The 12969-nt window shown below is 31.1% G+C and overlaps 1 protein-coding gene across 1 annotated transcript; it reads right to left on the reverse strand.

The window, feature by feature from the left end:
* Window positions 1-8991: 8991 nt before the first annotated feature.
* Window positions 8992-12151, reverse strand: LOC141612413 (UDP-glycosyltransferase 76B1-like). Its single transcript, XM_074431179.1, has 2 exons — window positions 11468-12151; window positions 8992-9900 (listed from the first exon to the last, which is right to left on the reverse strand). Exons 1-2 carry the CDS (start codon window positions 11970-11972, stop codon window positions 9059-9061), a joined length of 1347 nt encoding a protein of 448 aa, XP_074287280.1. The 5' UTR covers window positions 11973-12151; the 3' UTR covers window positions 8992-9058.
* Window positions 12152-12969: the final 818 nt, after the last annotated feature.

Consider the following 12969-nt stretch of genomic DNA (forward strand, 5'->3'; position numbering starts at 1 on the left):
TTATTGTTTTTACCTTTTAAGTTTCCTTAAATATGTTTCTCCATCTCCCACTAAATAGTACTCCCTCCATACCAGATCAATGGTTACATTGACCGTTTTGCCACTATTCATGGTCGTAGGGAATCTTCGATATTATTCTTAATCTATAAGACAAAATATAGTCATGTGAGATCTTGATTGATTTATCATCATGAATGTTATAAGAATATCAAATTTTTATAATTTTTAATAATGTGTAACAAAAGATATTCACGTTACAAAACGTGTCTCGACAAGTGTGAAAAAGTCAATGTTACCATTGCTGTGGTATGGAGGGAGTATTTTTCTATCTCGATTATTTGTTTACATCTTATCTTAATAAAAAACAAAAAAATTTAAAGGATTTATGTGCAGCCACTTCATCATAGCAAGTTTTTTTTTTTTTTTAAATTCCGAAAATACGGGCCCCACAGAGAAAACTACGGAATTAATTACAAAATAACGTCTGTTCTGATGTTATTTGCGAAATTGTTCGGAACGTACTAATTTAATTATTCGAATACAACAACTAATGTAGTCTACCATGAAATTTTCCAACATTTGGAATGATATTAGACTATTTTCGTTAATTCTACAATTATGTTTCTTCAATTTGATTGTAAACTCTTTTCAAATTTGATAACTATTTCCATTTTATAGCGATATTTATATTGTTTGCTTTTTATTATTTCCCATATATTGCATTTATTATATACTATATACTATATACTATATACTATGTTTCATGTTACAACACCGAATTTATGGGGTTTATATCACATATTTAAAACATGTGCAAGTTTCAATCCCTTGCAAATTTAGCACGTGTTTTATTCTATTATCAATATATAAAAGAAATACAAAATAAAATATCCATGTATATTACTTTAACATTTTTTAAATATTTACAGTGATTTCAGTGATTATAAATTCATACCCGTGCAAATTGCACGGGTTGAAAACTAGTATTGATTAAAGTATATCCGTCCTTTATGCTACACCAACACTCTACTTCCAAATATACTACCATATGTACAACCATCAAAATCTCTTTTATCGCATCCTACTCCTGTTAAGATAAATGTTACGTCCTCGTAACTCACTAATACTAAATCCTAGCTATATTGTCTCATTATCCTCATCACCACCACATGTCAAAGATAGCCACCTATAATCTAAACACTCGCCATGTATATATCCAAAGCTCTCTTACTTATACATCTCTCATACTTCACTTCACTCGTCACACCACCTAACCTATACCACAAAATCCTTAGCTTAAACCAAAACTTCACTTGTTCCCTATTACCGCCAAAACGACATAATCCTCTATACGTGCACCATTTCCATACTCATAACTCACGATCCACAATCATTCCATACACTCACACTAGATTCTCAAGTTCTTTTATTTCATTACTGCAAAACTCATACAAAACTTAACATGAAACTAATTCCCAACACCCTACACTCACTGTCCCAAAATCTGATTATGAACCACCTGCAGCTTCCCGATCAACACAACACATGTTACACCACTCACTTACCATGACTATGTCTAAAGCCTCATTTTAAAACAAGATTAAAATTGCCACAAATACTACTTGGAATTTGTTATGTGTTTAAAATTTCAACTATGGAATTCGTTACTATAATATTTAAATATGCATTATCTAAAATATTTTTAGATAATGCATCTTTACTATAGTATGCAATATACTTATAGTATGCAATATTTAAATATACTTATAGTATTTAAATTGAGGCACTATGAATAAATTTAATTTTTTTAATATTTTTAGATATACTTATATTTTTAGATATTTTAAATATTATAATACTATAGTATATTTTAAATACTATAGTAAAGATGCATTATCTAAAATATTATAATATAATAATATATCTAAATATTATAATATTTAAATCTTATAGTATGCAATATTTAAATATGCCTCATTTTACAATGAAAGAGATAAGGTGATGGAAAATACTTATAATATTTATTTTTATATTTTTTTATCTTATGTATGCACTATTTTTAAATGTTGTATCACTTTTTTTAATTTTTAACGGTTTTATTTAAAAATATTTTTTCAGAATAGTATTTAAAATATTATATTCCAGAATAGTATTTAAAATTGCCACAAATGTTGTACATTATATTCCAGAATAGTATTTAAAATATTAAAATATTATAATTTTTTTAATCATTTGTTTAGATATGGTGAATATTTACTTATACACTTAATTTTTTACACATAACGGAATAGATAATGCATCTTTACTATAAGAGTATTGTACAATGAAAGATAATGCATAATTTACGGTAATTTAAATATTATAATATTTATTTAAATATTTTTAGATAATATTATAATATAGTATATTGCATACTATAAGATAATGCCTCATTTTAAAAAAAAAACAAAACAAATATCCGTCCTTTATGCTACACCAACACTCTACTTCCAAATATACTACCATATGTACAACCATCAAAATCTCTTTTATCGCATCCTACTCCTGTTAAGATAAATGTTACGTCCTCGTAACTCACTAATACTTTAATCCTAGCTATATTGTCTCATTATCCTCATCACCACCGCATGTCAAAGATAGCCACCTATAATCTAAACACTCGCCATGTATATATCCAAAGCTCTCTTACTTATACATCTCTCATACTTCACTTCACTCGTCACACCACCTAACCTATACCACAAAATCCTTAGCTTAAACCAAAACTTCACTTGTTCCCTATTACCGCCAAAACGACATAATCCTCTATACGTGCACCATTTCCATACTCATAACTCACGATCCACAATCATTACATACACTCACACTAGATTCTCAAGTTCTTTTATTTCATTACCGCAAAACTCATACAAAACTTAACATGAAACTAATTCCCAACACCCTACACTCACTGTCCCAAAATCTGATTATGAACCACCTGCAGCTTCCCGATCAACACAACACATGTTACACCACTCACTTACCATGACTATGTCTAAAGCCTCATTTTAAAACAAGATTAAAATTGCCACAAATACTACTTGGAATTTGTTATGTGTTTAAAATTTCAACTATGGAATTCGTTACTATAATATTTAAATATGCATTATCTAAAATATTTTTAGATAATGCATCTTTACTATAGTATGCAATATACTTATAGTATGCAATATTTAAATATACTTATAGTATTTAAATTGAGGCATTATGAATAAATTTAATTTTTTTAATATTTTTAGATATACTTATATTTTTAGATATTTTAAATATTATAATACTATAGTATATTTTAAATACTATAGTAAAGATGCATTATCTAAAATATTATAATATAATAATATATCTAAATATTATAATATTTAAATCTTATAGTATGCAATATTTAAATATGCCTCATTTTACAATGAAAGAGATAAGGTGATGGAAAATACTTATAATATTTATTTTTATATTTTTTTATCTTATGTATGCACTATTTTTAAATGTTGTATCACTTTTTTTAATTTTTAACGGTTTTATTTAAAAATATTTTTTCAGAATAGTATTTAAAATATTATATTCCAGAATAGTATTTAAAATTGCCACAAATGTTGTACATTATATTCCAGAATAGTATTTAAAATATTAAAATATTATAATTTTTTTAATCATTTGTTTAGATATGGTGAATATTTACTTATACACTTAATTTTTTACACATAACGGAATAGATAATGCATCTTTACTATAAGAGTATTGTACAATGAAAGATAATGCATAATTTACGGTAATTTAAATATTATAATATTTATTTAAATATTTTTAGATAATATTATAATATAGTATATTGCATACTATAAGATAATGCCTCATTTTACACAAATAGTGCATACTATAATATTTAAATATGCATTATCTAAAATATTTAAAGATCATCTTTAAATTTGTTATCTCGTTTCAAATTTTGTTATTATTGTTGTGGTCAAAATTTTTTGTTATTATAGAAAAATGTAAAATATTCATGATGAAGTTTTATATTGGTTAATTATCTTTTTCAAAAATAATTATCATTATAAACAATAATGTTTTAAAATAAAATACAAATCTTCAAGTTTTTTGTTTAGCAATTAAATTGCAAATGTAAATAATTAGGTTATAAAAGTTATATTTAAGATTTTAGATTTGAATTGTAAATTCATTTGCAATTAACGTAAATAATACGTTATGCTAGGGCCGATTGGTCGAGCTTTTATAAGACAATTAATTTCCTCTTGTTAGATAAATTAGAGCTTCCACTTTGTTCTGTAGCTTGGGTGGCTTCAAAAAGCTTAACTTCTATACGGTGAAACAAAATTATTCGAATTAAAATTAATCCAAAATTAGTGAAATAGCACGGATTTGAATAATCCCAGAACCGTGCAAATTGTTCAAACCCGTGCACGAGACCCGTGCATGTTTAAGATGAATATTTTGACCCATTTTTAATTTAGTACTGATTATTAATTAGTGAACGGGTTCGAATAAAATTCTTGATCGGGCACATTTAAAACGATTTATTCAAATTATTAAAAATACAAATCGTTGTATTTCTATTTTCTTCCTACTTCTCAAATTTTAAAAACGATTAAATAATACGTAGCAATTTAGAATGCCTACGACGTACTCCCTTCGTCTTAGTCATTTGTTTACCTATTCCATTATAGAGTGTCTCATTCAATTGTTTATTTTTCTATTATTTTAGAAATGCTTTTGATTGAAAATTTGATCTTCTATATCCAATGTGGTCCAATTTTCAAAAAATAATTGTCTCCACGACTCCACCTTCTTTCCTTGGCGTTTTCCAAAACCAAAGCTAAGTAAATGATCGTTAGAGGTTATCATTAGCGGGCTTGGCCGAACATGGACGGGCCTATACTTGAAAAAATTGTCTCCCAGGCCTAATTTTTTTGCCGTGTCCATTATAGCGAGCCAAGATTGATTTTTCAAGCCCGACCATTTAAATAAGCGGGCCTACCGTGGGCTCATGGGCTCAAATTTAAAACAAAAAATCGCAACTACCTACCACCAAGATTAAAGTAAATGATTTTTTTTTTGGGCTCTACCTTTTTTCGCTTAACTTTACGTTAAAAAAATAATTAGTTTATAGTTATATACATTATTTTGATGTTATTATAGTTCTAATGTAGATAAAAGTAGGAAAATATTTTTTTTAGCGGGCCGGCCCATGGACATTATTCTTTATCCATACCCGCCCATTAACTGTAACTGGCCTATTTTGTTGTCTGTGACTATCACTTTAATATTTTTTTATGACCAAGCCCTCTGTTAGAGCGGGCCAAACGGGCCGGCCCGCATTTGATCGATTCCAGATCGGTACAGAGAGAACACTATTTCTTATCAAATAATCGTGTCCATATGCTAGACCGTATATCGTGGTATATGGGTTAGTCCCATTAATTTATGTAGAAAATGGGCCGAAATAACTTACCCATTAATGTAGTGTAAATTAATGTACAAATCTTGACAGACCTCATTCAGTATTTCAGTCATTCCCACAATCTCAAGCCGCCTCACACAGTATCTCCTCTTTCTCCCAATTCAACCCTTTCATTTGAGAAACTCATCACTTAACCTAACCCTTTCAATCCCATTTCAAATTAAATTTAAGGATTGTCGAATTAAAATCATCCTTAATGGAACATTTTGTATGTATTATGTGATGAATATCTCATCAATAAAGGTTTGATTTATTAGTTTTGATAGTATCATTTTTTTGAACCGAGTTTTTTAGTAATTAATTTTATAAAGGGGCTAAATTAATTACTTTATGTAAAAATTTGATTTTATGACTCATGTAAATTTAATACTCCACTTGCAATATGTTTCTTCTCCTCATGGTTTAGGGGCTAAATTAATTTGTTTATGTAAAAATTTGATCTTTGAGATTTAGGTTGTTGACTTAATTTTACGATTATAATTATAATTTTGTATTTCTATTATTTAACATCCATTCCAAAATAATTCTGTATTTATACTATCTAAACTTTGGTATTTTTGTACAATCGTAATTTTTTTTTTGTAGTATGAATCCAGTATTTATATTTTGATTTTATTCTATATTCATTTTTTTTACTCATTTCTGATTATGCAATTAATCAGAAAAAAATGTGTGTTATTGTAAATTAGAATCTGCATGAACAGATCTCGGTTCTATCATATCAAGTTTAATCGTCATTATGAAATTATGTAATTATAAATTCTTCAATTTTTTGTATTGCTCCATATTGTATCAAATTTTCGTCTCTCAATCCTCTGTCATCAATTATTTTGAATGACAACGTTTGATGATCTTACTAATTTTTTTTAGCTTTAAACACGCATGTATTGTTAGCATTATGATCTTGAACTTTGGGCAATATTTTGCATTTTGATGAGTTCAATGGTGTAGATCTCTATATTTCCTGGTGATTTCATGTGAAATGATTGCTCTTTTTTTTTAGTACATAAAAAAAATACTCTTTTTCCTTGAGTATTTCATTAGTTTTTGTCTCGACCCAGATGATTTTGATGATTCATGAGTTGTTTAAAATTTGAGTGAGAAATTTTCTTGTATTCATAGAATTATTAAAAAAATAAGCCCTCTTAATATGGCTTATGATTTCTCTATTAAAAATATTTTTTTATTATCAAATTATTAAAAGTACTTTTTTAGTATTAAATAAATGCATTTTTATATACATTAGATTTTGAAATTGTAGATCTAGTGAATATAAGAATAATAATAACGTAAAAAAGGCTGTTTTCCATTAAAAATCTAATGAATATAGGTATTTTATTAAAATTATTTAGATAAACTTTGACGTAATATTTATTAACAATATCATTATAGTTTATATTGGATTTACCACCCATTCTCAATCATTCGTGCACAGGTAATTTTATTAAGTTTGCCATATATGTCTGTTATTGATACTCCCTCCATTCAACTCCACTTTACAAGTATTCTATTTTCGTCCATTCAACTCCACTTTACAGGTTTTCTTATTTGGACATGTAAAAGACCTTTCTATCCTTATTGAAAATCTATATTTACAAAAAATGTCATTCATACCCCACACAAATCCACCATAAAACTCACCTTTATATTTTTTTACAATTGGTCTCCCTTGTGACGGGTTACCATTTGTGACGGATATTTTGTGAGATAAAATGGTAACAAAATGGGTTAGTGGAGAAAGGGGACCACATGAATAGTGTTGCAGAGAGAGAAAAAGTGGGTACATTGTGAGATAAAATGGTATCCGTCTTCAGCTTGTGACGGATATGTCATGTCTTCAATGAGAATTTGTGATTTTTTTAATATCTTTAACCCCACCATTTCCTTTTCCTATGTACTTTTAATAGTTTTTTTTAATCCGTTTCTTAATACCCGCGCAAAAAGCAATGTTCAAAGTGGAGTTGAATGGAGGGAGTATTTATTTAGGAGTAATATATATTCTATATTTTTAGCATTGGAAATCATTTATGGGCAATACAGAATATCAATACTAACAATTGTTTGATAGACCAGTTCAATTATTTTACATAATTGTTGTAATTATAATGATCTAAGTTTGTACGGAGTATTTTTAATATTGGACCATTTAATATTTAGTTTATACTATCTGGTGTAATTTTGTGATTAAATAATTTTGTCCCAACTCAGTAAGAATGAAAGATGTATCAAATTCTTAATTAATTCATTGCCAGAACGTGGGTCCTGAAAAAAAGGAAACAAAAGTTGTACTTTGACTTATTGACTTTCAACCACAGACTGACAACTCAGCACTGTGGTTGTTCTTTTAATAAAGAGGATATTATCAGTCCTGAATGGAAAATTTGCTCAAGTGCTACAAATGTGTGTTTTGTGCATTGGTTAGCCTGGGGATGTCGTCTGATTAATCCTTAAATGGGCTGGAAAACAATTTATGTATTTTTAAGATGTCCTTAATTTTTATCTGCTCCTCTAAACACCGAGTAAAAAGGTTGAACTTTCATTATGGTTATTTTCAGTCGCTGAATCCATCATGGCATAATCGTTGTTCCATACTTGTCAAGTTGTTAATTTCACATCTTCGTCAAGGTCCATTCTAATCTTAGACTGTTGGTTGTTGGCTTGGTATGGTTAATACGGTCCACATTTCATATGAGCTCGAGCTTAGTTCATACAATCATACCCGTATGTTTCATTTGATTGTAAGTGCATTCCAATGGGTGAAGAACTCGGAGAACACAAATACTACCCTACAACCAGTTGTATAACTCAGAGAATTCCTGTCATTTTGGAAGAGAACAATGACCAAGGAATGAGGAAAAGGCCAATAACTAAATGACAAGTGAAACAAATTGAATGAGAATGATCAAATTACCCATCAAGTTTATTCTTAAAATAGAAAGGACAACAAATGACTGAGACACCCCAAAATGGAAAAGGACAACAAATGACCGAGACAGAGGGAGTACTTAATTAGCCTGGGACTACTAATAAAACCGTTCTAATGTATTTCGACCTTAAAAAAAATTAGCCCTAGGTACATACGATTCCTAGTTCCGCCCCCTGAACCTAACTGAACGTATAAATTCTAAGTAGTACTCGTATGTTTTTTAACAGCACGATATTCTATAATCATCGAGAAAATTTAGCTGCGATGTGCCAAGACTGCCAACTAAACTTGTACAAGTACTCTGTAACTACTACAGTCTATAGTTCCCTACAAGCTCATTTTACTCAAGGCAATTAACAAAGTCGTCAAAATAACATTACATTTGCCTAATTAATACAAGTACCTTCTGTATTCATGTGTTGGGCTACCGTAATTTAGGTTTGTGCTACGCTGGAGGATGTATCACTTAAAACACGGTAAAAAAATTGCAGACCTGTTATTTTATAAAAAAAACATATTGAAAATTGCGTTCAAAATGAGTGAATTGTGACAATAAAATCAAGATGCTATTGTGAGTGGCAATACCCGTCACTTGCTTCGACCCATCTTCAGCAAGACTAATTGAATAAATAGCTAGTTAGGGCATCTAAAGCTTTACTTGAAGAGCCACCTTCCATAAGACATTGTGTTGCAAAATTCTTAAAACTTGCAGCTCTACTCCTCATTGCTTCACCTTCTTCCTCCACCATCAATCTTCTTATTCCCTTCTCTATCTCGTCTCGTCGAATCCCATTTTCAAGAACCAGCCCGGTCTTCCAAGTTTCACTAACATGCCTAGCATTCATAGCCTGGTCGACAAAGAACGGTAGACAAAGCATAGGCACACCTTCGGAAATACTCTCTATAGTCGAGTTCCATCCACAGTGAGTCCAAAACCCTCCTACAGCCGGATGGGCCAAAACCTCGACTTGAGGGGCCCATTTCACAATGTGGCCTCTGTCTTTAACAATTTCCAAGTAACCCTCTGGCAATGGACATTGGCTCAAACCCGGACGAACCACCCATAGGAAAGGCTGTTTAGAATTAGCCAATGCCCATGCTATCTCCAAAAAGTCGGTAGAGCTAATAGCGGCCATACTACCAAAACTCACGTAGAGTACGGAATTGGGTGGTTGTTTATCGAGCCATGATATTGAAGTATGATCTTCTGTCAATATACTTGAGGCAGAAGTTGGCGAGTATTTGTGAAGTGGACCAATTGGGAAGACGGGAATGGAGAGGATTTCGCGAACTCTTGTGATTGAGGGACTTTCAAGTTCTTTAAAGGAATTGCAGATGACTCCATGAGATGTCTTGGTTTGATGTACTATAGACGCTATTACGTCATGGTGGTCTTCCCCTGGAAGGTCTTTGACTCTGAAAGGAGGGATTTCGTGTAGTGGCTCCTTCGGATCAGGCCCTAATACAACAATAACAACAACAACAACAAGTCGATTACTCAATGACTCGAATGTCTCTTTTTCGAGATAATGAGTACGGGACGAGTAAGGATTTAAACATTCATATAATCTACTATAAATATCTCGTTTTCGAGATTAGTAATACAAGTCGATTATTTCAATTCCCTAACACTGAACTTTTGTAGCTCCCATGGAGTCACATTGATTAATTAAGAAGGTATAACTGTATAAGATCAATGCAATGGCTTAGTACAAGGATTCGAACTTGAGACATAGTCACGAGACGTTCGTCTTAACCACCAGGGTAAGACCTCTTCAGTATCAATCTAAATACGAAAGCAAAACAAACATGACAGGTTGACAATGTTAAAAAAGCAAATTGAACAGAAACAGGGATATACAATATCCCCTCCTAGTCTGAGTGCTGGTTCCCTTTATTTTGGGCATCAAAATTAAGGAAATGAATTTGGACCACTTAAAACACCTTACCCCACACGGAATTGAATTTGAACCACACAAAACTTATCAAAAAAGGAAAGAAGAACCAACACCCGATTAGCATGGAAATGGAAATAGGAACCAACACTCAGTGACTCAGACTAGGAGGGAGTACAACATAACATTACCCCAGCACATGAATGACCCGTAAATTGCAGGGTAAGGGGAGGTCGGATATATACAGCCTTACCCTTGTATTAGCCATACAAAAAGGTGGTTTCCGAATGAACAGAGATATAAAGGGGCGGACCGAAGAACAACATTAGTGTGGCAAGTGCTACACCATAATCCAAGAAAATTAAGGGGAAATAAAAATTCGCTACACCATTAAATTCTCATTGATTTGTCATTTATTATCCATATCCCTTTAGTAATACTCATCCACTATTTCCCACAATGTATCTATTTAGTTTCTTCCTATTTTCCTAGAATATTTGTTTATTTAATATCACAATTCCCACGACACATTAATTGATTTTTGTTTAATCACTGCCGTTTCCAAATTCTTTTAGAAGGAAACTAATCAAAATTTCCACTTAGGGAGTATGTTCTTTATTTTCTAGCCCAATTTGTGATGTTTTGATAGTTGTATTCTTCCATAAATTCTATTGTGTTTGTGTTAAAAATTTGGTTTATTTTCACTTTCTTTTAGCAATAGAATATAGATTAAAGAACAATAGTAAGTTTTTTACATAAAAAATAACAAAGAACTGAAATTTATTGGTTGATTATAAGCGACATCGTAAATTTGAACACATAAAATGTTTGTTTTCGAGTAATGTATTTTCTGCTACACCAAAATATAAAGTTTAGGTCCACAAAACATTATACCTCCAGTGGTACAATAGCACCATACAACAAGTTATATCTTATCGAGCTTATTTATAAATTTTTTGAGTTTTTTTAAAGTTAATTTTTTTTTTTTATGTTTAAGTTAATGAGTTCAGAAATTATATGGTATAGCTCGGCTTCTTTAAAACAAAATTCGAAAACTTTATTATATAGCTCAGGTTCTAGAGCATATAACTGGGTACAACTGGTCCTAAACGCAAGTTAAAAATTAATTACCTTGGAGAAAATAGCCCTTATCTTTAAAATAAGGCAGATAATCATTAACAACAAAGGCAGACATGCTAGTAGTCCTAAACGCAATCCGACGCAAGTTAAAGCTTTCAGCAACATCACCAAGAAACCGCCACAATGAATCCGCAATCAAGCACTTAAACGGCTCCGAACCCGGTTCAACTCCATCTAAAACCCGACCCAAGCAAACCCGAAATGGTTCCCTACAATTTTCTTGCAATTCAGCCAAACTTGGTATAAGGTTATCCGAGGAAACGGACTTGTTTTCGGATACTTCATCGTTGAGGGAACAAAAGGTGAAATGTGGAAAACACTTGGGATCCAGAGTCCTATGTCGAGTTTGGATAATGGTGATTGAAAACGATTTCGAGTAAAGTAGGTTTGCAAGATGTAGCATTGGTGTTATATGGCCTTGCCATGGTGTAGGGAATAATATTAGTTTACGCCCAATTACTTTGTTTTTTTGTTGATTCATTGCTATCTCCTCCATTGATTATGAGGTGCTTAGCTTCTTTAATTTGATCTTGTTTTCTTGTTTTTAAGGTAATTTTTGAAGTACTATGAATTTGTAGTATATTTGTATGGTGCGCAAGTAATGTGGAGGTTGTAGGATAGAAAGATTGGTTTGTGCCTACCTCAATTTCAATTTTTGGTAATTGGTACCAAAACAAATCATCATAAATAAAGGCTAGTGCTCTTATAATATTTCATTTTAATCTCAATTTATTGTGGTTACTAGCTTAAAACCCGTACAAAATTGCACGGGTATATATAAATAATATTTTTATAAATAAATTTTAAAATTTATGTTATGATATTAAACTAGTTTGGCTATAAATTTGGTGTAAATGTTTAATATTATATGGTAAAATATGTGTTGTGAATGGAGGTGACAATTAGTGACCCGACCCAAAAATACGAAACGAACCCAACATGAAGTTAGCGGGTTAGGATTAAGACATTGCGACTCATTTATATAATTGAATTGACATGGATACGACATGAAACTTAAGTGGGTGGGTCAAGGTTGAGGTAATTCGACACAAACACGGCACGACTAACACATTTATTTAAATTAGCCATGATTTCGTTTGGTTGACTTAATAATATCTAATCAACCGTTTAAAAGTAGGAATCATTAAAATAATTTAGGGTTAATAGTTTATTAAAGCTTCGTCAGGTTAAGGAATTAAGGGGGTGTTTGGTTGGAACTTTTGGAATAGATTGGTTGGAGCAGTTTGGAATGGAGTTAGATACATGATAGATTATAACTCATTCTAACCCTTTGAAATCTCATACACACCTCTCCCTTCAAATTTCTAACTACATCCCACCCAGTACATTATTATTCCCCATTCCCGGATTGAACCAAACAACTATAAACATGTATGATGACTTTCTAACCCTGTGCCTTCCTAGAGTTAGAATTCATTCCATTCTTAATGTTAAAACCCAACGACCCCGACGACCCTGCCTAACTGAGTTAA

The sequence above is a fragment of the Silene latifolia genome, chromosome 11 (assembly GCF_048544455.1).
Source record: "Silene latifolia isolate original U9 population chromosome 11, ASM4854445v1, whole genome shotgun sequence".
Classification (NCBI taxonomy): Eukaryota; Viridiplantae; Streptophyta; class Magnoliopsida; order Caryophyllales; family Caryophyllaceae; genus Silene; species Silene latifolia.